Source organism: Diplotaxodon limnothrissa, linkage group LG7, assembly GCF_057381915.1.
Source record: "Diplotaxodon limnothrissa isolate DT_005_m linkage group LG7, D_limnothrissa_male_GT1.1, whole genome shotgun sequence".
Lineage (NCBI taxonomy): Eukaryota > Metazoa > Chordata > Actinopteri > Cichliformes > Cichlidae > Diplotaxodon > Diplotaxodon limnothrissa.
This window is the reverse complement of record NC_140602.1, coordinates 17,503,622-17,527,335: the sequence shown is the minus strand read 5'-3', so window position 1 is coordinate 17,527,335 and position 23,714 is coordinate 17,503,622. Positions and strand designations below refer to the sequence as shown.

At 40.5% G+C, this 23,714-nt stretch overlaps 1 protein-coding gene across 1 annotated transcript in view; it reads left to right on the top strand.

The window, feature by feature from the left end:
- The first annotated feature begins 5,439 nt into the window (after positions 1–5,439).
- Positions 5,440–23,714, top strand: part of tasor2 (transcription activation suppressor family member 2) — a 31,804-nt gene continuing 13,529 nt past the window's right edge. Inside the window, exons 1-16 of the mRNA XM_085359364.1 lie at positions 5,440–5,967; positions 6,270–6,418; positions 6,709–6,804; positions 6,898–6,970; positions 8,241–8,332; positions 8,419–8,556; positions 11,434–11,567; positions 11,688–11,704; positions 13,042–13,141; positions 13,250–13,344; positions 13,432–13,538; positions 13,794–13,866; positions 13,973–14,044; positions 14,195–16,291; positions 17,003–17,729; positions 17,877–18,336. Of these exons, the coding sequence (XP_085215490.1) occupies positions 5,934–5,967; positions 6,270–6,418; positions 6,709–6,804; positions 6,898–6,970; positions 8,241–8,332; positions 8,419–8,556; positions 11,434–11,567; positions 11,688–11,704; positions 13,042–13,141; positions 13,250–13,344; positions 13,432–13,538; positions 13,794–13,866; positions 13,973–14,044; positions 14,195–16,291; positions 17,003–17,729; positions 17,877–18,336 (4,464 nt within the window). The 5' untranslated portion in view covers positions 5,440–5,933. The remainder of the gene's footprint in view (positions 5,968–6,269; positions 6,419–6,708; positions 6,805–6,897; positions 6,971–8,240; positions 8,333–8,418; positions 8,557–11,433; positions 11,568–11,687; positions 11,705–13,041; positions 13,142–13,249; positions 13,345–13,431; positions 13,539–13,793; positions 13,867–13,972; positions 14,045–14,194; positions 16,292–17,002; positions 17,730–17,876; positions 18,337–23,714) is intronic.

Below are 23,714 nucleotides of genomic sequence, written 5' to 3'. Positions count from 1 at the left end.
GATTGATAAGGTTGATGAGTCTGGTAGCGTTGATCAAATGAATGATCAGTTTATTGAAGTACTTATGGTAGCCGCCAAGGCCTCAATCCCAACCAGTAAAGGTAAGGAAAGTAGGACTTAGGTGCCATGGTGGACAGAGGAATGTCGAATTGCTGTAAAGGAAAGAAACAAGGTGTTTAAATTTCTCCAAAGAAACCTTAACAAGCTCTGATTGCATACAGAAAAGCAGTGGCAGTGGTCAGAAGAACAGTGAGACAAGCAAAGCGGAGCAGTTGGAGGTTGTTCTGTTCTAAAATAGGAAGAACCACTCCAGTGGGGGAGGTCTGGGGCATGGTCAGAAGAATGGGAATGGGATTACCCAGTTCTATCTTCAGGCCAACAGAACTTTGTAACAGCTCAGGAAAAAGTGGAGGTTATGGTGAAAACTTTTGCTAAGATTCATAGCTCTGATAACATATCAGTGTTGGGAAAAGACAGAATGTGCCAAACTAAAACACGGTATTTGGAGGATTTAGTAAGAAAGGCACACATAGACAGTAGTTTGGATGCAGTGTTTTCTCGGGAGGAAATGGTGAGAGCACTTCAAAAAACGAAGCCCACAGCCCCGGGAAAGGATCAAAATTGTTATTTAATTTTGAAGAACCTTGGTACGAAAGCGCTTAATAAACTGCTGTGTTTGGTTAACACAGTTTGGATTAAGGGTGAGCTCCCAAGTACTTGGAAGGAGGCTGTTATTGTGCCAATAAGAAAACCTGGGAAGGATCCATCTAAACCAGATAGCTACAGACCAATCGCTCTTACATCAAATGTGTGCAAGTTAATGGAACGTATGATAATGCAAGACTGTCCTTTGAGCTGGAAAGAAAAGGGGCTTTAGCCAATTACCAAAGTGGTTTCAGGACAGCTCGGAACACAACTGATGCTATTATTAGACTTGGGAATGTTGTTAGGAAAGCGCAGGCCAATAAAGAGTCTGTTTTGGCAGTGTTTTTGACATAGAAAAGGCATATGATATGTTGTGGAGGGATGGGCTTTTAATCAAGTTGCATAAGTTGGGTATTGGTGGCAGGACATTCAATTGGATCCAAGACTTTTTATCTGGTACGAAGATCCAAGTGCGAATTGGGTCTACAATTTCTAGTCAGTGCACGGTTGAGAATGGAACGCCACAGGGCAGTGCGATTAGTCCCCTGCTTTTTGTTATAATGATCAATGATGTTTTTTCTGATGTTCCTGAGGGAATTAGGAGGTCTTTGTTTGCTAATGATGGTATGTTATGGAAAAAAAGGAAGAAATATTGAGCACCTAGTGGGCAAGGTTCAGGAGGCTGTTGGTGGTTGAGTGGGGATTTGACTGGGGATTCAGGTTTTCAGTGGAAAAAACAAAAATGATGTTCTTTACCAAAAGAAAAGTGAGTGAGACTTTGACATTGAAACTGTATGACAAGGTAATTGGGAAAGTGAGCTCTTTTAAGTACTTAGGTGTTGTGTTTGATTCAAGACTGATATGAAGGGAGGGAGCATATTAACCAGATTGAAACCAAATGCAAAAAAGTTATTAATGTTATGAGGTGTGTAGCTGGGAGGGGTTGGGGAGCGAGCTCTTCTGCTTTGAAAAGACTTTACCAGGCATTAATTAGATCGGTCTTCGATTATGGGTGTTCAGCAGCTCCTTCTGTGTTGAGATGTTTGGATGTTCTGCAATTGGAAGCCCTTGGAGTGTGCTGTGGAGCTTTTAAAACGTCTCCAGTCAGTGCCCTACAGGTGGAGATGGGAGAAATGCCCCTAGATCTTTAGATTAGATTAGATTAGATAGAACTTTATTAATCCCTCGGGTGGGTTCCTCTGGGAAATTCGATTTCCAAAAATGCACAGCACCGACAGAAGTTACAGAGTTACAGAATATTATATATATATATATATATATATATACACACACACACATATATATAAATACAGAGACAATATAAATAAAATATACGAAGGGGATAAATAGAATAAATAGGAATAAAAATAAAAATACAAGTGAATTGCACATTTCAAGTATTGAGTCTATTGCACCGTTGACTATTTACAAAGGTATTGCACAGTGAGGTGAAGAGGCACTACAACTTAGTTGTTCCCCCCTCCTTTGTCCTCCTGTTTCCCCTCCCTCTCCCCTCCAGAGAGGAGTTAAACAGTTTGATGGCGTGTGGGACAAAGGAGTTTTTAAGTCTGTTAGTTCTTGTCTTTGGGAGAAGCAACCTGTCACTGAACAGACTCTTCTGGTTGTTAATGGCCGTGTGCAGAGGATGCCCAGCATTGTTCATAATGTCCAGCATCTTAGGAGGACGCAAGTGTCTGTGAATTACTGGGTTCATCTTGGTGGTCATGGTGACGCACATCCCACAAAGGAGGTACTTTTGGAATTCTGGGAGTATGGAAGAAGTCAGAAGGATCATTTTGGAAAGGTGGGGAATCAGTGGGCTAAGGAGTGTCAAGTGTATGAACTTAAAATATGTCCTGCAGGAATGTTCCCTGTGGTTCCTTCATGGTTACTGGAGACCCCTCCTGTGCACTGGTACTTGCTGGATCTGAAGAGAAAATTGAAAGGAAGAGTCGATCTTGTTTCAGCATTTCATTTTCACAGCTTGAATGAATACCCTGAGTGTATTCATGTGTTCACGGATGATGCTAAAAGTCCAGATACAGGAATTACAGGGTTTGGAATAGCAGTTCCGTCAAAAAATATTGAAATAAACAGACGCACTCCGGATGGACTGGCAGTGTACACGGTTGAAATGGTAGCAATTTTGGTAGCATTGAAATGGGTAGAGTGTTCAAAAATCAGGCAGGTGGTAGTGTGTTCTGACTCGGCAGCTGTTCTTTCAAGTCTACAATCATTTTGTTCGAAGACAAGGCAGGGTATGCTGTATACTATTCTGGAGACTATAAGCAGAATAAGGTGTTGTGGTGGCAATATTCAGTTTCTTTGGGTGCCAGCTCATGTAGGAATCAGTGGAAATGAAAAGGTGGATAGGTTGGCAAAAGGAGCGTTGACTAACTAGGACTGAGATGGAAATTAAAAGCAGCAGATCTGAAGCAAAAGGTATTGTTTGGAGGCAGATGATGGGAGAACATCAGACAGGGCTTTGTGGAGTGTGCCAGGAGGAGGAGGAGATGGTAGAGCATGTAATACTGCGGTGCAAGGGTTATGATGTGGAGAGGAAAGTTCTGCAGAATAGATTGAAGGAGCGGGGAATTGAGGAATTTAATCTGTGTGTTGGAGGGTAGTAGGGCACAGGTGAGGGAACTGGTGGGGTTTCTGAAGGATATAGGTGTTTATGAAAGAGTGTAGGGTCTTTTTTTTTTTGGTTTTGTATTGTTTTTTTGGATACAGATTGTAAGTCACTGCTGTCAGACTCCATAATAAAGACTTTAACTGATCAAGCACACACATCCATACATATGCAATAATACTAAGTGCAATAATCCTTTCTGTCATCGTTGTATTTTTACTCAGTTGTATATAGTATTTGTATTTGTATTCTATTTTTATCTTATTGTATATTTATTTTATTTTATTCTACTGTATATAGTATTTTATTTTATTCTATTCTGTACAGTTGTGTACTGTATTTATTCTTATTGTATTCTAATTTTTGCCTCATAACTTTTGCACTGTCCACTTCCTGCTGTGACAAAACAAATTTCCCACGTGTGGGACTAATAAAGGTTATCTTAAGCTGTAAGTCTGACCCATACTCCGGAACAGTAGGAGGCGGTAATGCTCCTTTACGTTGGTTGCCAACCGCCGTTAAACACAAAGAGGAAGAAGTCACAGATAGGCCTCTAGGCCTGTGTGCATACTTGATTGGCGTCGCATCCACTGTCACAAGCCACAACTTCTGCCAGTGCTGCATATCTCAATTTTTGCAACCTGGCATGTTGTGTTGCTGCAACCAAAGGTTGGCTGAAGACACAGCTGTAAAGCCGTATCAGTGTTTAACACTGTTTTTTAATTCTATATCAGAACAGAAGCTCAGAGATTTACAGATTATACAGAGGGAGATGTTGCAATGGTCAGATGTGAGAAGTCAGAATTTCTGAGTTCCCAACCAAAATTTGAACCTGACGTTAACAATCCAACATGGTAGCATGGGCCATAAACAGTAGCAAAACTGTAAAACCAGGCTCTATCCATGCATCAGTGTTTTTAAGTAAAAAGTAATAATATAATGGATTGGATTTATATAGCGCTTTTCAAGGCACCCAAAGCACTTTACAATGCCACTATTCATTCACACACTGGTGGAGTCTGCCCCAGGGCAGCTGTGGCTACCCTGGGGCAGACTGACAGAAGCGAGGCTGCCATATTGCGCCATCGGCCCCTCTGGCCAACACCAGTAGGGTAAAGTGTCTTGCCCAAGGACACAACGACCAGGACAGAGAGCCCGGGGATCAAACCCGCGACCTTCCGGTTACAGATACGCTTCCCAACCCCCTGAGCCACGGTCGCCCATAAGTAAGTATTATGCCATATTTATTGTGATATCTGGAAAAATAAATACTGTTTTTTTTTCTCACTTTTTCTGGAATACGCTAACTCAGGATTGATGCCATTCCCGAGTTCTGACATCTAAGATCCAAGTTATTTGGAATAGTCTAAGTCTTTTTGGAACCACAGCTATCACCCCAGGTGGCCATTAAAAAGAATGCAGGTTCGAAGCACGTCTGCACTGGCTTGACTCTTCAAACTAGGAAGCTGTGTCTTTGTCCAGTATGCAGAAAGGCTATTTCGAGATAAAGGAACATATCAAATATTTGTTTTTGTTCAGCTCACAGTGTTAACTTGCACTGCACATGCTCTTAGCATAATGAGAGGAACAAACAGATGTGCAGAGGAACTAGGCTGTCATGTGTCTCAAAGGGTGAACTATGGACTTAGAGCAATGTCCCACTCCATGTAAAAAAAAAATAAAATAAAATAAAATCACAATGAAGTAGGTACTCAAACCAGGTTATTAGTTAGGTGCTGTAACCTTTGATAGCGATATAGGCGAAGCTGCCCACCATAACATAGCAGTCTATACAGAGAAAACCTTTTAAATAGACTCATGCAGAACACGACCCCCCCCCCCCCCCCTTTATTTTATTTATTTTTACTAAACAGGCAGCTGCACATTTCCACTAGTTTTTATAGCGATTAGTTAAGTTACCGTGAGTTTGCCTGTGCATTTGGTAAACAGGATTTTCCAGGAAACCAAATTTCATGGGAACGTGCTAAAGACGTGTTAGCACTAATCTCCATAACTCCCCCCGCACCTCCCGTAGTTTATCTAAACCGTGTTACGGTGTTCAATCAGCCATATAACCCATCAAACCAGTTGATAACGAGTTAGCGTTCAAATATAACCCCACGGTGTTAGCTTGTTTGTTGTTATAAATCAGTATTTCTTCGCGAGGAGGAGGGAAAGGGACAGGAAAAACCGGACACGCACACACACAGGAGAAGTGAGCCGCAGGCGCAAACTAGCTTCAGCAGCTGCCTTGCGAACACAGTTCGGTGTAGACTTTCAAGATGGATGCTTCGCCTCGATAGGTTTCTGTTTCCTTTTTGAAACCGACGACAGTAACGCCGAGTCCCCACGCGAGGAGGCATGTGGAGGACTGAGGGGCTTTCATGAGTAAACAGACGCGTTGTTTATGAAACGATAAACGTGAAGCTACGTGGATATTTTTGCTTCTACGTGCTGTGGACAAACAGCTATTTTCTAACTTCCTGGTTTTCGTGTTAATATGTCTATTGAAACGGCGGCGACAGGAGCTCGAGTGACTTTGAAAGGTTTATCTGACGTGGGATACATGGGATCTAATTACCGAGTTGTGATGTTTGAATCCGGGGAGAGCAGTTTTCAGCGAAAGGAAAAGGGAGGCCGACAGATTTCATAAGCAATGGAAAGTGGGAATGGTGGTGCCTCGAGTAAAGGTGATGAGCCCTTTCCCCCCACCAGCACCACTTATACGACTTTCACTTCAAGATTTAAAAAAAAAAAGTCGTGTGGTGGGAGATTTTTCTCCTGCTTTACTCGACACCTGCTAATGTTATGTGTTAAAACTGAAAATAAATGCGTAGATAAGGATATCCAATGGGGACAGCCTGTTCCAGGATTGAGAAACAGCTCGGAGAGTTTTTTTCCCCTTGGTTGAAATCCAATCCGCAGTTGCCTGTAATTTTCCAGTCTCTCGTGGATTTTGCGCTCATGTTTGCATTCTGTCCACTTTCTTTAGGTGTCTTGATACCTGTGCCAGACTCTTCTGACATCTTTAAAAACAGTATCTTGGCTCCACTTCAACGTGCATACTTGTATGATGAGTCGAAGCAGTGTTTCAGATACAAGTCTGCTGTTTTGGTAAAGAATCCAACTTTGGAAGAAAAGGTTAGTCTAAGTCTTTCCCCAGCATTTAAGTAGATTTTTATATAGCCCCAGTATAACCACATTTAAATAACACGTGGTCGTTAAACCCCACCAGATGGTATCTTATACACATGCGGTGGGTTTTGTTTCTCTTTTATACATATAATATTGAAGATTTCCCCTCTTTTGAGCTCATAAGAAATCCCACAAGGGTAAAATTTCTCATGCCTGAAACAGGAACTGCTCTTACATGAAGCACAGCCTTTATTCTGATTTCCTTATTTCTTTTTTTAAAATTTGTTTTGTATTAGTACAATGCCTTCCGAGCAAAAAGGAGAGACGCTGGGTATTCAGACGAGGATCTAGAGGAGTCCTATGGCTTTTTGCTCTTTGACGATGTCAACAAGGTACAGACTGGAGGTCACAGACACAGCTGAGAAAACGCACACAATCAACCGAATCCTCATACCGTGCTCCTTTTTTTTTGTTTTGTTTTAAAGGCTAACGCACTCCGAGAAACCGGTGTGCTCACTGGAAATAGCACATGTACAACTCTGGGAGATCCTTCTAAAGGTATATATATATATATATACATGTATTTTTTATCCTCCACCGTGTCCTTCCCTCCCTCAGTCTGAGCCTGATATCATATGATATCTATGTGTTAAAACTCAACGTTAAAATCTTATTCTAATAAATTCCTTAGCTGTAAACCTATAACAATACTAATAAGCAGGATTTTACCTTAAAGGCCAGATATAAGTTGTCCTTCATGTTTGCAGATCAAGCTAAAGAATAGTCCATGTTGTTTGTCCAGTGCTGCCTTGTTTTGAAAGTGAAAGCAAATTAAAGCCCCGAATGTATACAAATGAAAGTGAAAGAATGTGTGAAACAGAAACTATACATTACATGAGGTTTTCGGGATATTGGTGTTTAAGGAAGACTGTGGCATTTCTTTCTGTTTTGCACTGCGAGTTGTATTCTTGTTAGCTCTGTTTAGCCTTAAAACTCCCAGTTTAAAATGCTGCTGGGACACCCACGGGGCCCAGTACGGACTGTGATAAAGAGTAGCAGTTATCAAGAGCAAACTTTGGTCAAAGTCCGTTTTTATGGAGCTGTTTTGCAGTGAACTGTAGGAGAAAATGGCACCGGCTTGACACTTTAAAACAACAGCTTCAGTGTGTCACATGTTATCGACTCAGCCAGTGGTTTTTTTTGTTTGTTTTTTTTGCTGCACATCCTGTGCAGACTTGCAGTTGTGCAATAGGTTTTTTTTCATGACCTTTCTCTCATAAATGTTGTAATTCTCGACATGTTTGTTACTTGACATTCCTAATTAAAAAAGTCTAAAAAGTACAAGACGGAACAGACTTCTTAGACTAGTTTGTGGCTGTCTACCTCGCCTTATAACTTGCTCTTGAGTATGTCACTATTTTTCAAGCATTTTCTATGAAGTTTTCTTTTCTTTTCTTTTTCAAAACTGACTCAGTTACTTGTACCATAAGCAGGAAAACGCATGTTATTGCATTTTAACTATGTAACTAGATTTTATTTTATTCTAAACTGATAAATGTTACCGTTATGGTCTGTTGAAATTTAGTGTTTACTGCAGTACCTAAGGTAATTCAGTCAGACTGTTGTTCAATGAGGTGTGTTCTTGGAAGTGTGAGACATTCATTTTCCTAGGTGTGGTTGTATTACTCTGGGAGTGACAGACAGCGACTTCAGAGTTATGACTTCACCATGATAGTTGTCTATGAAGTCCTATTACAAATAATTGAACCTCACTGTGTTTATTTTTGACTGAAAACATATTAAGTTTAAATTTTCTGTGTATTTAAAGGTGTTTACATATCGATGTACTCTGATTGTTTGGATCTGAATCGTTGGTATCATGGGAAATCTGGTTACATCGCCATCATCAGGCTGACAAAGGTACTGAAAAAAGAAATGGATGTTTCTAGAAGGATTGTTCCTGCTGTTATAAACACAAAAATGTTGTTATTCTCTGTTATTAACAGGGTAAAGTTAAAAGGGTTTCAGAAAACTATACCCAGAATTTCACAGCACCCACTGTGGGGTTGGACTGCCATGTGTCCGAACAGTTCCCTTCAGTATCTGCACAAACCAGCTCCTTCCTTGCATTTGAGAGAACCCAGGTAAACAAGTTTCTGTGTGTGTGTGTGTGTATGTATGTATGTGTGTGTGTGTGTATATATATATATATATATATATATATATATATATATGTATATATATATATATATATATATATATATATATATATGTATGTATGTATGTATATATATATATATATATATATGAATGAATGAATGAATGAATGAATGAGCAGGGCGATATGGCCAAAAATATTTATCACGATATATATTTGAAAATTTGCGATAACGATATAACTGACGATATAGTTGATGCGAGACAAAATACAACTCCACAACATTACTAGCGCAAAAAGACAACCTTCCATTTATTTTCACTTAAACAAGAAGCTGGTTTTTATGTACATTAAAGCTTTATAAAAATGTAACAGTGCAAATGCAAATTCCTTGCTGAAAGTTTAACCAAAAGGCATTTCCAGTAGAAATGGGCTGACATATCCTGAGCATAACCATGTATAATATCCACTGAAGTTAAAAAGAGGTGCTTTGTAACATTAAACTGCAGTGTGCAGTACGTATTTTTCGGACCATAAGGTGCACGGGATTATAAGGCACATTAAGCAAAACAAAGCAGTCAGATAAATCAAACTTTATTAAACTCATTCTTCTTGCTTCCTCCACTTCTGTACCATTGATTCATTAATGTTGAATTCTCTGGCAGCTGCTCTATTCCCATGTTGTTGCAGTATATGAATGACTAACCTTGTATTGTGGATGGATTATCTCAGTTGTTCTCCTGACTGAAGTTTGGTCCGTTTACAGCATCCTGCCATGCGCTTGCATTTGTCTCTAACTATGAGGAACCTTCACGTTAACTTTTATAAGTGGAAAAGTGTTAGCGTTCGTCCTCCAGCTTCACTGTTTATATTATGCTAACATAGCTGTGTCGCTAGCGATCACGTAGCACATCATTATATACCAGCTAGCCCAACTACAGTAACCCTACAAACGTCACTGCTGTTTAGTTTCCTGTCTTCATTTATGTTGGAAGTGATAGCAGAGCTGTACGTTTGAATTTTTTCAGAAATCTCTCAGTCAGAACATGCTATATCATGCTTAGGTAACTAGCGAAACTAGCGAGCTAACTTCCGCTAGCTTCCTGCTAACTTCTAACTCCGTTAAATGTAATAAATTTTGTTTTCATGGATGCCTGGAAGTTAAACTTCATAGTTACACCTGGTAAAGCCGCAAAGCTGATCGTTTTATTAAAGATGAAAGAATTTAGACAGTTTTTAACTCTCAGTGATGCTGCGGTGTTCGTTTGACCTGAAGCGTACGGAGTTTAGGACCCAGATTACTCCCAGATTTAAGAGCATCTTAGTCCGACAAATACGACAATAACGACGGCCGCTTGCATGTTCTGCAAAAAAATGTGCTTTGTCGTGTATCTGACGGACAAACACCAAACCAGTTCCACATCACTGAAGTTGCACCATTTTTACAAACCAGTTCTGGTTCATCTGTTTCACTCAACAATCGGCCATGTGCGTATGAAAACAAAGGCACTGCGCATGCGCGTTTTACTCATATTCTATCGCGATATTTCATTTTCCTATCGTTGCCTAACATTATACCGGTATTACCGTGAACGGTATAATATGGCCCAGATCTATCTATCTATCTATCTATCTATCTATCTATCTATCTATCTATCTATCTATCTATCTATCTATCTATCTATCTCTCTCTCTCTCTCTCTCTCTCTCTCTCTCTCTCTCTCTCTCTCTCTCTCTCTCTCTCTCTCTCTCTCTGAAGGATATATATTATATTTTAATCAGAATATAGCATCAAGTCAATTAAACTATTGATCTGGGTTGTTAATCAGTTTCAGCTGCTTAGGCGTTAATGAAATCAACCACAGGTGCACTAGAGGGGCAACTACGAGACAATCCGCAAAGAGGAATGGTTTTACACATGGAGGCCACTGATGTTTTTCCCCTCCTCATCTTTTCTGACTGTTTTTTTTTTTTTTTTTTTTTTTGGGTTAGGATAGGTCAATGGCACTACTGGCAGCATGAGGTGATACTTGGATCCCACAGTAGTTGCACAAGTAGTCCAGCTCTTTCAGGATGGCACATCAATACATGCCATTACCATTTGCTTTTTCCTCCAGCACAATCCCAAGAAGGCCCGAATTTTCTCTAGTGGGCCTTGTGCTCACAGTGTTGGTATTCTATGCCAATTGGGCTCACCAATTGGCATTTTCCATAGTGCAGGACAATGCCTGGCCTCGTGCCAAAAGTATGTGGACAGTTTTTGGAGATGAAGGAATTGATACCATTAGGTGGCCCACAGGGTCGCCTGACCTAAGTCTAATAGAACAACATTTCGGAGCATTTTGTTTGGGAGGACATCCTCCAAGATACCACCCATCTTCTCATTAGTAGCATGCCCCAACATTGTCAGGCATGCAAGGGTGTGGGGGTCATACAATGTATAGAGTGTGTTGCATCAGTTTTTCACTTTTGGGGGTGTCTTTGAATTTAGCAGTCTGTTGGTTGATAATTTTCATTTCCATCAAAGGATGTGGCATCCCTTTGTTCCTTACACATTACCCTATCTATATAGATATTCATTTAATGAGTTTGTTTTTTTTTGGGGGGGGGGTTATGGAGCACATTCAAAAAAAACTTTTCATTTGCTAATTGATTTGCCTGAGGTATATCATTGATAAATGTCAACTTAACAAGTCCTCTGTTATTAGTATTGTAGCATTCCGGTGGTGGGGTGGTTTTGTTGTTGTTGTTTTCTTTTTTTTAACCTTGCTTAGTTACTTCCTTTTATGAATAAGTGCATGTTCAAAAAGAAAAATGAAAGCATACCAGGCTGTTCAAGTACCTTTTTTGTTCTGTCTTGCAGTGTTACATGTATGAGTTGCTAGATGGTGGAAGCAATGCTACAGCACAATCTCCCAGTGCTGCTTGTCCGTTTGCTATTGTATTGTTTTCATATACGGATACCAAAGCAACAATAGCATCACCTCAGGAGAAATGGTATTTTATTATCACATATACATGTTTGTTTTTTAAATCTTCATGTTCTAGTCCGATACCATTCCATGCAATGTGAGATTATTAAAATCATACTGACTTTTTTCTTTTTCTTCTTTTCAGCAAGGAGAAAAAATTATGTAAGTAAAGGCTGGGATTATGATTACACGTAATTTAGATTCTCAAGGAGCTGGAGGGTCACTTTTATGAGGGTTCTGTTTAGTTTTTGTAGAATATGTTTTGTTACATATATTTTACATTTATGTAGTTCACCTACCCCATTTATATCCCCATATAAATCACCTATGAAAACCAACCTTATTTAAGAGCACATTTAAAACAACAGAGTTGACCAAAGTGCTGTACATAAAATAGGAGGGTCACAGAATAAGAACATTAAAAAACTGTAAGATCCAGTGTATACAGACACACTCACAAAAGACCATAAATTAGAGCATAAATGCAATCTCCAAAAGTTGATTCTGTTCATCTGGACGTAGCTTAAATGCAATCGCATCATAAGTTTTGACATTAGGACAAGAAAGGGTACTAGTCTTTAGACCTTGTGATGTTAAAGGGACAAAAGGTGTTAACGCCTTAAAAACATTTAAATGTGTTTTAACATAATGCAGAGAAGATATCAGCAATGATGATTATTTGCTTCCCATCTTTCTGGGAAGGGATTTAAGGTGATTTCCAATTGTACATTAAGAAAGATTATTCAAAAGTGGGAAGCATTCAAGACAATGAGCAGTCATTCCAGTGGTGGACTCTTTCCAGCAAATTCACATCAAGGTCAGGCAATGCAATGGTCAGAGAGACTGCAAAAAAAAGCTAGAGTTACATCGCAGACCCTACAGGCCTCAGATAGCAAGTTAAATGTTATTAAGGTTGTGACTGTGTAATTAGAAAAAAACAAGTAGAGACTTGTTTGGAAGAGTTACCAGTATAACCTCTTCTCTTTCAAAAGAGCGTGGTAGCATAACAAACTACGAGACTTCTGCAACATTGTCCTTGGGACATGGATAAAAATGGAGATGTTTAGCCATAATCAAATGAAAAAACAAACACAGCGTCTCAGTACAAATACCTTATTAGCAATTATCAGGGATGGTGGTGGCAGGATTATAATTTTTGAGTCAGCTGTGAGGCCAATTTTCGGACAGCTAAAGCTTAGGTCAATCAACAGGACAATGACTACAAGTACAACAGTAAATCTACAACAAAATGGCGGAAAAACACCTCAACCTAATTACTTAACCTAGATAATATTTCTATTATGAAAACCTTATAATTGACGGAGGGTGTATCTTTTTTGTTATTTTTTATATTTTTTTCATACATGACTAAATACATAATAGATATTTATTGCAATTTTCAAGTGAACGTGCTTTTGTTGTTGTTTTGTTATCATTACTGAAAATTGCATTTTTTTTTTCATGCATAACATTTTTGCTGTTGTATTAAATCATTTCAGTTTTTCATTACTTGCCTTGGAGAGGTGAGCTTCAGATCGGCAGGCAGTTATGCAATGTTGGGCTGAGGTCTAAAGCAGGGGCCTTACTACCTGCCAAGCTGTAAGTTCAATGTGCACATAGAAAAGGGAGATTTAATTCTTATTTGGCTTTGAACATTTAGATTTCATTAAGCTATTTTACGTGCTTTCACTTTTTTTTCTGTTGAAGACCACCAGTGGTGAACGTTGACTGGGTGATTTCGATGTTAGATCTACGACAGCTGTTACCAAGGGCTATTTTTGAAACCTGCTTCACTGGTGAAGGTGTGCTGTTGTTATTTTTTTATTTTTAAAGGTAAAATCTTGGGGAAGTAAACATATTAATAAATGTGGCATTTTGCTGTCTTTCAGTCTTTCTGGATGGCTTGTACTGCAGTCTGTATGAGTTGGTTTCTACTGAGGCAGAAGAAACCAACTCACTTGTTCAGCTTCTGTGGGACATCAAAGAGAAAGATCTTGTGAGTTTTTGTTTACTATCAATCTAATATGAAACACAGAGGACCAAGCAAACTCTTTATGAAACAACTAAAGCAATTAATTGAGCGCTAAACTGTTCACAAACTATTTTATTGTTGATAGACTAAACTGTGAATGATTTCATCGGTGGAAATTTCCAGTGCAATAAAATATTAGGCTCTCTTATATGCAGCTGACAGTATGTGGTTGAGTGTGACTTACCTAACACCCAAAAACCATTACTTATTTACACATAGGCTCTCGTTGTTTTGCTGCGAGATGGTGGATTTTTTATCCTGTTGCACTCGTCCCATTTTCTCTCATATGATGGTAAGACTTAAAATGGTTTAAGTATACTGTTTTGTCAGTTGCATAACAAAATTTTGTCTTTGTTTAGAAAGCTACATATCATGCACAAATTTCTTTTCTTCCCTAGATGCTTGGTCCTGCGCAAGTGAAGTCCTGCAGGGCTTGTTTGTGTTTCCAGATCCTCGAGTTGTAATGAGAGGTCATTGTAACATTTATTAAACACTGAATATAAATGTATTAAATCATTCTAAATTTTGTAACTAGCATTTATTAGAGCTTAATTTGCCATTAAGGCAGTTTAATTACAAGAGCAGATACTAAACAAATATTCTGGCTTGATTTCTCACAGATACCAAATTTGGACAGAAGAACCCTTCTATGACATCAGAAATCCTCCGGATTCTGCCTGTACTAAGCTATGCTGAGGGTGAAGCTGAGAAAACGCCCATCGACCCAAGTGAAGAACTGTGTGAAGTCTTGGCTCAGCATATGCAGAGTTACACTGCACTGATAAATCCTGGTCTGACGTCAAGTCCTTCTCGGGAAGTCAGCATGTTTCCATTTCAGTATGATGTGCCGGATACCCACCTGTACTCGTCCCCTGAATGGACTGATGGGGCAATGCAGAGCTTCAGGTCATATCTGAGCAGACCAACCTCCTTCCAACTGCCAGTATCTAGAGCTTCAGAAATTCTTGCAGCTGGACAAGAGGAGCGGAGGAGAGAAGATCTTGATGATGATGTCTATATCTGTATATCGTCTCCTGAGGAGGCACCTCAGGAGTTGACAGACCCTGTTAATACAGTGTTCGAAGACACATTATCAGACCTGAAATCTTCTGAAAATGTTGAGACATCTGTAGACAATGTTACAACAAGTACCGGAGCACAAGATGATTTAGCATTTGTGCCTCATAATGTGGTTCCAAATGATTTGCAACTGGGAGCTTCTTCCAAAGACAATGAAAAATCCAGTGACCTCAGTGAACTGAACAAAACTGATGATGTGGTGGCAAATAATCTCACTCCTCCTACATCAGATGACCTTCCTGCAGAGCTGATTGTCAGCATCACTTCTGCAGAACAAAGTGTCAGCAATGAGACTCTAAATCTAAGAGCAAAATTACAAGCAGCAGAAGTAAACTCTCTCTGTGATGAGACTGGCTATACTCAAAAGCTTTTGAATATACCTCAGGTCACTAGTTTCACAGAAACAAAACTTAAACTACACACAGGAGGTTCTGGGGGATTGAAAAAAGCATCTAAAGCTTCTGTTGTGCCGTCTACTTTACAGACAGTCAAAACACCAGTGGAGAATGACAATGTAAACAGTCTGAAGGATGAACACACCAAGGAAATACCAGATCACCCACAGCTGAGTAATCCTTCAAATTGGAGGAAATTACAACGGCGTAAGCGCAAATGTGGAAAACTATCTCCAAAAAATAGAAAACTAAGATCAGCTATGGTTGCTTTACCCATAGCAGAAGAGAAAAAAACAGATCCTGAGCATTGCCCTTTAAGAAGGAAAACCGAGCGCTGGGACCTTAAACCAATCATCAGTGAATGTGGAAAGATTTTGGTGCCTCACGGCTCTACAGACTTTGTTGATCAAATTAAATCTTTGAAGGATAAGCTCCAGTCTAACAAAAATGAAGAGTGCTCTGAAAAAATGTTGCTTGATGCCCCAGTGAATGCTGATGACGTGGTCAAATCGGATCCAGAGTCTTGCACTGCTCCAGAGACAGCAGTGGAAGACATGCAGGCTGCTAACATAGTGGAGGGTGGGAATGATCTTCAGAACGTCACTGTTAGTGATGTTAATCCTGAGAAGAAAATTTCAAGGGAGTCAAATTATGGTAATAGTTCATTGCCTTTGAATCCAGAAAGTAATTCCTCAAATAATGAACCCACAGACAGTGTTTCGTCACAAGCAGTTCAGGAAAAACACTCTGAGAACCTCTCCCCTGAAAAGTGCCCAACTAAGAGTGAATTTCTGTTGAGGAAACTAAAATCAGTACTTTTAAGAGGAAAGAGGAAAACGGATCTTGTGACAGAGGACACAGCTCCAAATACTCCTCGGGACACTGAGCCTTGTCTCAAGAAGAGCAAAGGAGCGGACACTGAGTCTGAGGCGCTGACATGTAATGATAAAAATACCCCAACCACCAATGCTGTGGTCACGGAAGTTCAAAAGGTGCAGCCAGTTGACCCTTTGTTTGCGTTTGCCCTTGGCCTGACCCCTAAAGTGATACCGGAGAACTTGAAAAAAACAGAGGATCAGGACTCCAAGCAAAAGACGGACACAGCAAAGACACAGGAACAAATGATTCAGGACAAGCAACCTCAAATCTTGCATAGGGCTTCATCAATTTTTACAAGACGGGGCAGGATAAAAACACTCAAAAAGCACCAAAGCATCTCTGCAGAATGTATCAAAAAGAAATGTAAGTTATGTTTTTGTAATTATAAAGTGTGGAACGCTTGTTTTTTGTCTGATATGTGCAATCTCTTCTGTCATGTACAGGACAAACTAACCCCTTTCCTGACTCTGTCATTCCCATAACTGTCCTCTGCATGCTACTTCTGCACTTTGCAAAGCCTTTGCTAACTTGTGAGCTGTTTTCACACATACACAGCAACCTTGAACTTTTGTCACAATTACCTAGTTTAAATGCATGTGAGAACACAAATGCTTAATGTAACGAAACATGAAACAATCTTTAACCTGCCAGGTGCCTAATGCGATATCTGTATATAATAATACGGGGAATTTAAAGCTAGGAAGTGGTCACCCTGTGTTTTATCTCTTATACATTGTACTTGGGCACCTCAGTGTATAAACCACAGTAGTGAGAATGCAGTTGATGCGAATGTTTCCTCCTTTGTGCTTCGTTTAATTGAGGAATTGTGTGAAAACAGCTAGTTTGCTTTTGCTCCTTTTTGCTTGTGCTGCATTTTTGCTAGCCCTATCAATCTCCAGAGGGTTGACATTATTGGCTAAATAAACCAACACCTTTGTTCTAAACAATGGCATACTTAATATGTTGGTGACAAATTAGTAATGATAATAGACTGGTATATTTCAAGTGCTTTCAATGTGCTACATTTTATTTTCATGCTGTTTCTCTTGTTTCTTCTCTGTTTTGTCTTCACAGGGTGGTTGCACTTTCAAACTCCAGCTTGTTTTGCCAGTGAAAAACTCAAAAACAAAGACTGTACTAGCGATAATTCTGTCAGGAAGACTGAAAAAATGAACAGGGCTTACTCACCTGCAGATGCTTTGAACTTACTTGCTGACTTGGCACTCAGTGCCAATAATGACCAGGCCCCTCCACAACCAAACCCATCATTTGAGAGAAAACCTGAGACAAGTTTGAAGAAGTCTGACCTTAAAAAAGACCTTACCAGTGCTGAACAAGAGTCAGTTCTTCATGCTCTGCTTAGACAGCCTGCTGATAGATCCACTCAGCCACATGAGTCTCCTGCACCAAGCCACCTTGTAGTAAACGGTGAACTCGTTGGTTTGGTATCTAAAGAACATGCTTACTCATTGCCCCCATCTTCCTCTCTACTATTGGGTTTGCCAGGTACATCCCTTGTAAGTGATTCTTCGAGACTTCTGCACCATGACCAGACAATGTATGGATTTCAAACACTACAGCCCTCTGTTGGTCAAGAAGACAGAAGTGAATACGACAGGACACCAGAATATCTGAAAAAGCGCATGGCTTGCAGACAAAAGTTCAGATACTCCCGTACTTTTGTTAATATGGAAGGATGTATAAAGATCACAAGACACTGGCAAGAAAACTATGACTTTAATCTGGACAGCAAGTTTACAAGCGATCCAAAAGACAAAACTATTGTTCGAGCTTTGCATGGGTATGTACACAGTTATTTATCCAGTAATATGTCAGCATAAAGTTAAACATGTTGACAAAAGTTATTCTTGTTTATTTTGATAGCGCTGACATTTACTTCAGATGTCGTTATGTAGCTAACCTTTGTACAATTTGATATCTTCAACAGGCCATGGGATTTCTCCATTCAAGACACTAATGAAGAGGTGCGGCTAATTGTCCACATGTGGATAGGCTTGTTTTACAGTCGGTCAACACCACGCCTTTTTCACGTTGAGTCAAATTTTGCGTACTCCTGCTCAGAAGAGAATGATTTATTGGGAATGACGAGTGCAGTTGTATCTGGCTTAACTATATTTGAGCATAAAGACACTGCTGCTTCTTGCCCAAGTGTACCAGACACTTCAGACCCTTTGTTGTCAAATGCTTTGGACCTCAGCCAAAAGGATGACACCATATTGAATCAAGATTCTGTGGTTTTGGATTTGTCACTGAAAAATTCCAGCACCTGTCTACAGTCAGTCACTTCACATCCACAAATCCACAAAAAAGGGTCGCTTGATTCCAGTGAACAGAAAGAACCCAGTGAAACACTGAATTCTTTAAAGCCACTGGGAGAGCTTCATGAGGCAAGTACATTTCAGGTTTGGTTCTAACATTACTATTACTTCAAACATACAATATGAATAATATATGAATTAATTTCTTTTAAAATTAAATGGTTTTCCAGTTTCAGCTACACCTCAGAAATTTTAGGTCTAGACAGCTAGGATGTTTGGATTAGGGATCTGTGTGACTAGTCAACTAGCTGATTAATTGTCACTATTGTCACTAATCAGTATCAGGCTTACTAGTCATTTAGTCTAATTGTTAGAATTTTAATTAATGCCCAGTGCCAGTAAATTGTGTCCTAAATGTTATGAGGCTATTTGTCATCAAATGGCGCATTGTTGTTGAGAAAAGCCATAAATCTGTCTACGTCTTTTGGATGGCCTGGGAAAGACTCTAATCATTTAGTCTAAATTTGTCCTCCTATGTTGCTGAATTCAAAATACAACCAAATGTATAGATCATGAAGTGGTATTTGTGTTCAGTCTCTTGGGAAGCTTCCACATATCTTTACACTCATAAAGCTCAAATACCTGGATGATGCGAAACAAGGACATTTCAGCTCTTACCTTGGAGCAACAAAGAAAAAGGCTAACAGTATCTGCTGTTAGAGCAGGGCGATATGGCCAAAAATATTTATCACGATATATATTTGAAAATTTGCGATAACGATATAACTGACGATATAATTGATGCGAGACAAAATACAACTCCACAACATTACTAGCGCAAAAAGACAACCTTCTATTTATTTTCACTTAAACAAGAAGCTGGTTTTTATGTACATTAAAGCTTTATAAAAATGTAACAGTGCAAATGCAAATTCCTTGCTGAAAGTTTAACCAAAAGGCATTTCCAGTAGAAATGGGCTGACATATCCTGAGCATAACCATGTATAATATCCACTGAAGTTAAAAAGAGGTGCTTTGCAACATTAAACTGCAGTGTGCAGTACGTATTTTTCGGACCATAAGGTGCACGGGATTATAAGGCACATTAAGCGAAACAAAGCAGTCAGATAAATCAAACTTTATTACCGTATTTTCACGACCATAAGACGCACTGTACTAAAAGGCGCAGTCTGTTATGTGTGCCATTACTGTATTTAACACACACATAAGGCCCACTGGATTATACAAGTACCGTATGCGTATTTAAAAATAAAGCGGGAGCAAACCTGAGTTCGGTACCTTACTCACATTTCTATTACCGGTAATCGTCATCATCAACAACACACAAGCATACAAGTGTGCATATTTAAAAATAAAGCAGGAGCAAAACTGAGTTTGGTACTCACATTTTTATTACCAGCAATCGTCATCATCAACAACAAACAAGCATACAAGTGTGTGTATTTAAAAATAAAGCAGGAGCAAAACAAAGTTTGGTACTCACATTTTTATCATCAATCAAACCCATCGAAGTCCTCATCCTCTGTGTCTGAATTGAACAGCTGCGCTAAATCTCCATCAAACATGCCAAGTTCACTTTCTTCACTGTCAGAGTCACTTTCCGTGCCGTGCGGCTCCTCGGAAATGATGCCGGCTTTTGCGAAAGCTCGAACAACAGTGCCAGCAGACATGTTAGCCCAAGCATCTACAATCCATTGGCAAATTGTGGCGTAACTCGCCCGGCGCTGCCTTCCACTCTTGGTGAAACTGTGGTCTCCATCGGTCATCCATCGCTCCCAGGCCGCTCGCAGCCTTACTTTGAACGGGCGGTTCACACCGATGTCCAGCGGTTGGAGTTCCTTTGTCAGGCCTCCCGGAATGACAGCAAGCTCACAGTTAATTTGTTTCACTAGTTTTTTCACATCGGCTGTGAGATGGGCACGCATAGAGCCACAGATTAAGAGCGATGGTGATGCGTGGAAAAAACCACCTGGTCTCCTTACATACACCTCCCTCAGCCACTCTTTCATCATTTCCTCATCCATCCAGCCCTTTTCATTTGCCTTAATGATGATTCCTGCTGGAAACTTCTCTTTAGGCAAAGTCTTTCGCTTAAAAATCACCATAGGCGGCAGTTTCTGTCCATTAGCATGGCAGCCAAGCACAACAGTAAAAGAAGACTTTTCATACCCCGTTGTGCGTATCGCTACCGTGCTGGTCCCCTTCTTCTCCACAGTGTGACTCACCGGGATGTCAAAAGTGAGCGGGACCTCGTCCATGTTTGTGATGTGGCTGGGCTGGATGTTTTTGTCGCCGATGTGTTTGCTGCAGTAGGAGCGGAAGATGGCCAGCTTTTCCTTATAATCTGCTGGAAGTTGCTGCGCTACCGTAGTCCTGGTCCGGATGGAAAAATGGCACCGTTTCATAAAACGAAAGCACCAAGACGGACCTCCTTGGAAATGTTCAATGTTCATCTCTTCAGCTAGTGAAACTGCTTTTAGCCGAATGGTGACCGTCGAAACGCTTCTCCCGCTCGTTCTTTGCTCGATGATCCACCGCTCGAGTCTCTCCTCCAACTCGGGCCACCTCGCCTTATGTCCGCGGAAACTCAGCTGCGTTTTCTTGACCTGCCGGAGCTTGTTTTCTAGCTTCGTCCATTTGCAAACCATCTATTCGTTAATCTTAAATTCTCTCGCCGCTGCTCGATTTCCATGTTCCTCCGCATAGCTGATGGCCTTCAGTTTAAACTGTGCTTCATAAGCGTGTCTCTTTGCCATTTTCAGGGTTGTTAAAACAACGATGTTCCACATAATGCACATACCTGTCCTTTTATACAGGTATGTGCGATTGTCCGGTATATACGATCAACGCCCACACTTCACCCTTTAGCGTTCTCATGGTGTTCTCTACTACGTCCTCCTTACAACACACAGGGCGCACTGCGCTATAGGGCGCGCCGTACTTTTTGAAGAAAATCTAAGACTTTTAAGTGCGCCTTATGGTCGTGAAAATACGGTAAACTCATTCTTCTTGCTTCCTCCACTTCTGTACCATTGATTCATTAATGTTGAATTCTCTGGCAGCTGCTCTATTCCTGGGTGTGGGTCCCAATCAGCCAGAGTTTCGGGTGTGTTCATTGTGAAACCTGGCCCCACCTTATCATGCGAATTCCTGAGGTCAGATGGCCCAGGATGTGAGTGGGCGTTAAGGCGTCTGGGAAGGGATCTCAAAACTGGATTATAGATGGCAGAGAGTTGGTGTCGTAAACCCCCGCCTCTGTTCAAAGATGGTCGCTCACAGTGGACATAGATGGCTTCTTTCACTCCTCTTTCAAACCATCTGTCCTCTCTGTCCAAAATGTGAACATTGGCATCCTCGAAAGAGTGTCCTTTATCCTTAAGATGCAGATGGACTGCTGAGTCTTGTCCTGTGGAGGTGGCTCTTCTGTGTTGTGCCATGCCACCTCCACAGGACAAGAGATGGAACAAGAGCAGGTGAGACAGACATGTTAGTCAAATGGTCGTTTACCAAAAGTATCACCGTATCATAGGTACTCATGTATCTCGTACCTAGTGTTTCTTTTTAGGTTTGTTATTTTTCAAATTCTATATTTATTAAGTTATGCAGGCTTGTTTGCACAACAAGGCTAAATAATTATATAAACTTTTCTCAATCTAAATAGTGTACTTTGGTAGAATTAAAAAAACAAGTGTAGTGCAGGTACAGTGGGGCAAAAAAGTATTTAGTCAGCCACCGATTGTGCAAGTTCCCCCACCTAAAATGATGACAGAGGTCAGTAATTTGCACCAGAGGTACACTTCAACTGTGAGAGACAGAATGTGAATAAAAAAATCCATGAATCCACATGGTAGGATTTGTAAAGAATTTATTCGTAAATCAGGGTGGAAAATAAGTATTTGGTCAATGACAAAAATACAACTCAATACTTTGTAACATAACCTTTGTTGGCAATAACAGAGGTCAAACGTTTACTATAGGTCTTTACCAGGTTTGCACACACAGTAGCTGGTATTTTGGCCCATTCCTCCATGCAGATCTTCTCGAGAGCAGTGATGTTTTGGGGCTGTCGCCGAGCAACACGGACTTTCAACTCCCGCCACAGATTTTCTATGGGGTTGAGGTCTGGAGACTGGCTAGGCCACTCCAGGACTTTCAAATGCTTCTTACAGAGCCACTCCTTTGTTGCCCGGGCGGTGTGTTTTGGATCATTGTCATGTTGGAAGACCCAGCCTCGTTTCATCTTCAAAGTTCTCACTGATGGAAGGAGGTTTTGGCTCAAAATCTCACGATACATGGCCCCATTCATTCTGTCCTTAACACGGATCAGTCGTCCTGTCCCCTTGGCAGAAAAACAGCCCCATAGCATGATGTTTCCACCCCCATGCTTCACAGTAGGTATGGTGTTCTTGGGATGCAACTCAGTATTCTTCTTCCTCCAAACACGACGAGTTGAGTTTATACCAAAAAGTTCTACTTTGGTTTCATCTGACCACATGACATTCTCCCAATCCTCTGCTGTATCATCCATGTGCTCTCTGGCAAACTTCAGACGGGCCTGGACATGCACTGGCTTCAGCAGCGGAACACGTCTGGCACTGCGGGATTTGATTCCCTGCCGTTGTAGTGTGTTACTGATGGTGACCTTTGTTACTTTGGTCCTAGCTCTCTGCAGGTCATTCACCAGGTCCCCCCGTGTGGTTCTGGGATCTTTGCTCACCGTTCTCATGATCATTTTGACCCCACGGGATGAGATCTTGCGTGGAGCCCCAGATCGAGGGAGATTATCAGTGGTCTTGTATGTCTTCCATTTTCTGATGATTGCTCCCACAGTTGATTTTTTTCACACCAAGCTGCTTGCCTATTGTAGATTCACTCTTCCCAGTCTGGTGCAGGTCTACAATACTTTTCCTGGTGTCCTTCGAAAGCTCTTTGGTCTTGGCCATGGCGGAGTTTGGAGTCTGACTGTTTGAGGCTGTGGACAGGTGTCTTTTATACAGATGATGAGTTCAAACAGGTGCCATTCATACAGGTAACGAGTGGGGGACAGAAAAGCTTCTTACAGAAGACGTTACAGGTCTGTGAGAGCCAGAGATTTTCCTTGTTTGAGGTGACCAAATACTTATTTTCCACCCTGATTTACGAATAAATTCTTTACAAATCCTACCATGTGAATTCATGGATTTTTTTTTCATATTCTGTCTCTCACAGTTGAAGTGTACCTCTGGTGCAAATTACTGACCTCTGTCATCATTTTAAGTGGGGGAACTTGCACAATCGGTGGCTGACTAAATACTTTTTTGCCCCACTGTATATGATGATTTTTAGTGCTACTTTCATCTAGTTCTGATTGTGGTTCTGTCTTGGTTAAATCCCAAGTAGTCCTGATTTTGAACTGTTGTAGTCCTGTTTTAATTCTGGATCAGTTCTGGGTCTGGTTGAATTGGGGTTTAGTCCTCGTGTCTTGATACAGCCCTGACCTTGTTCTG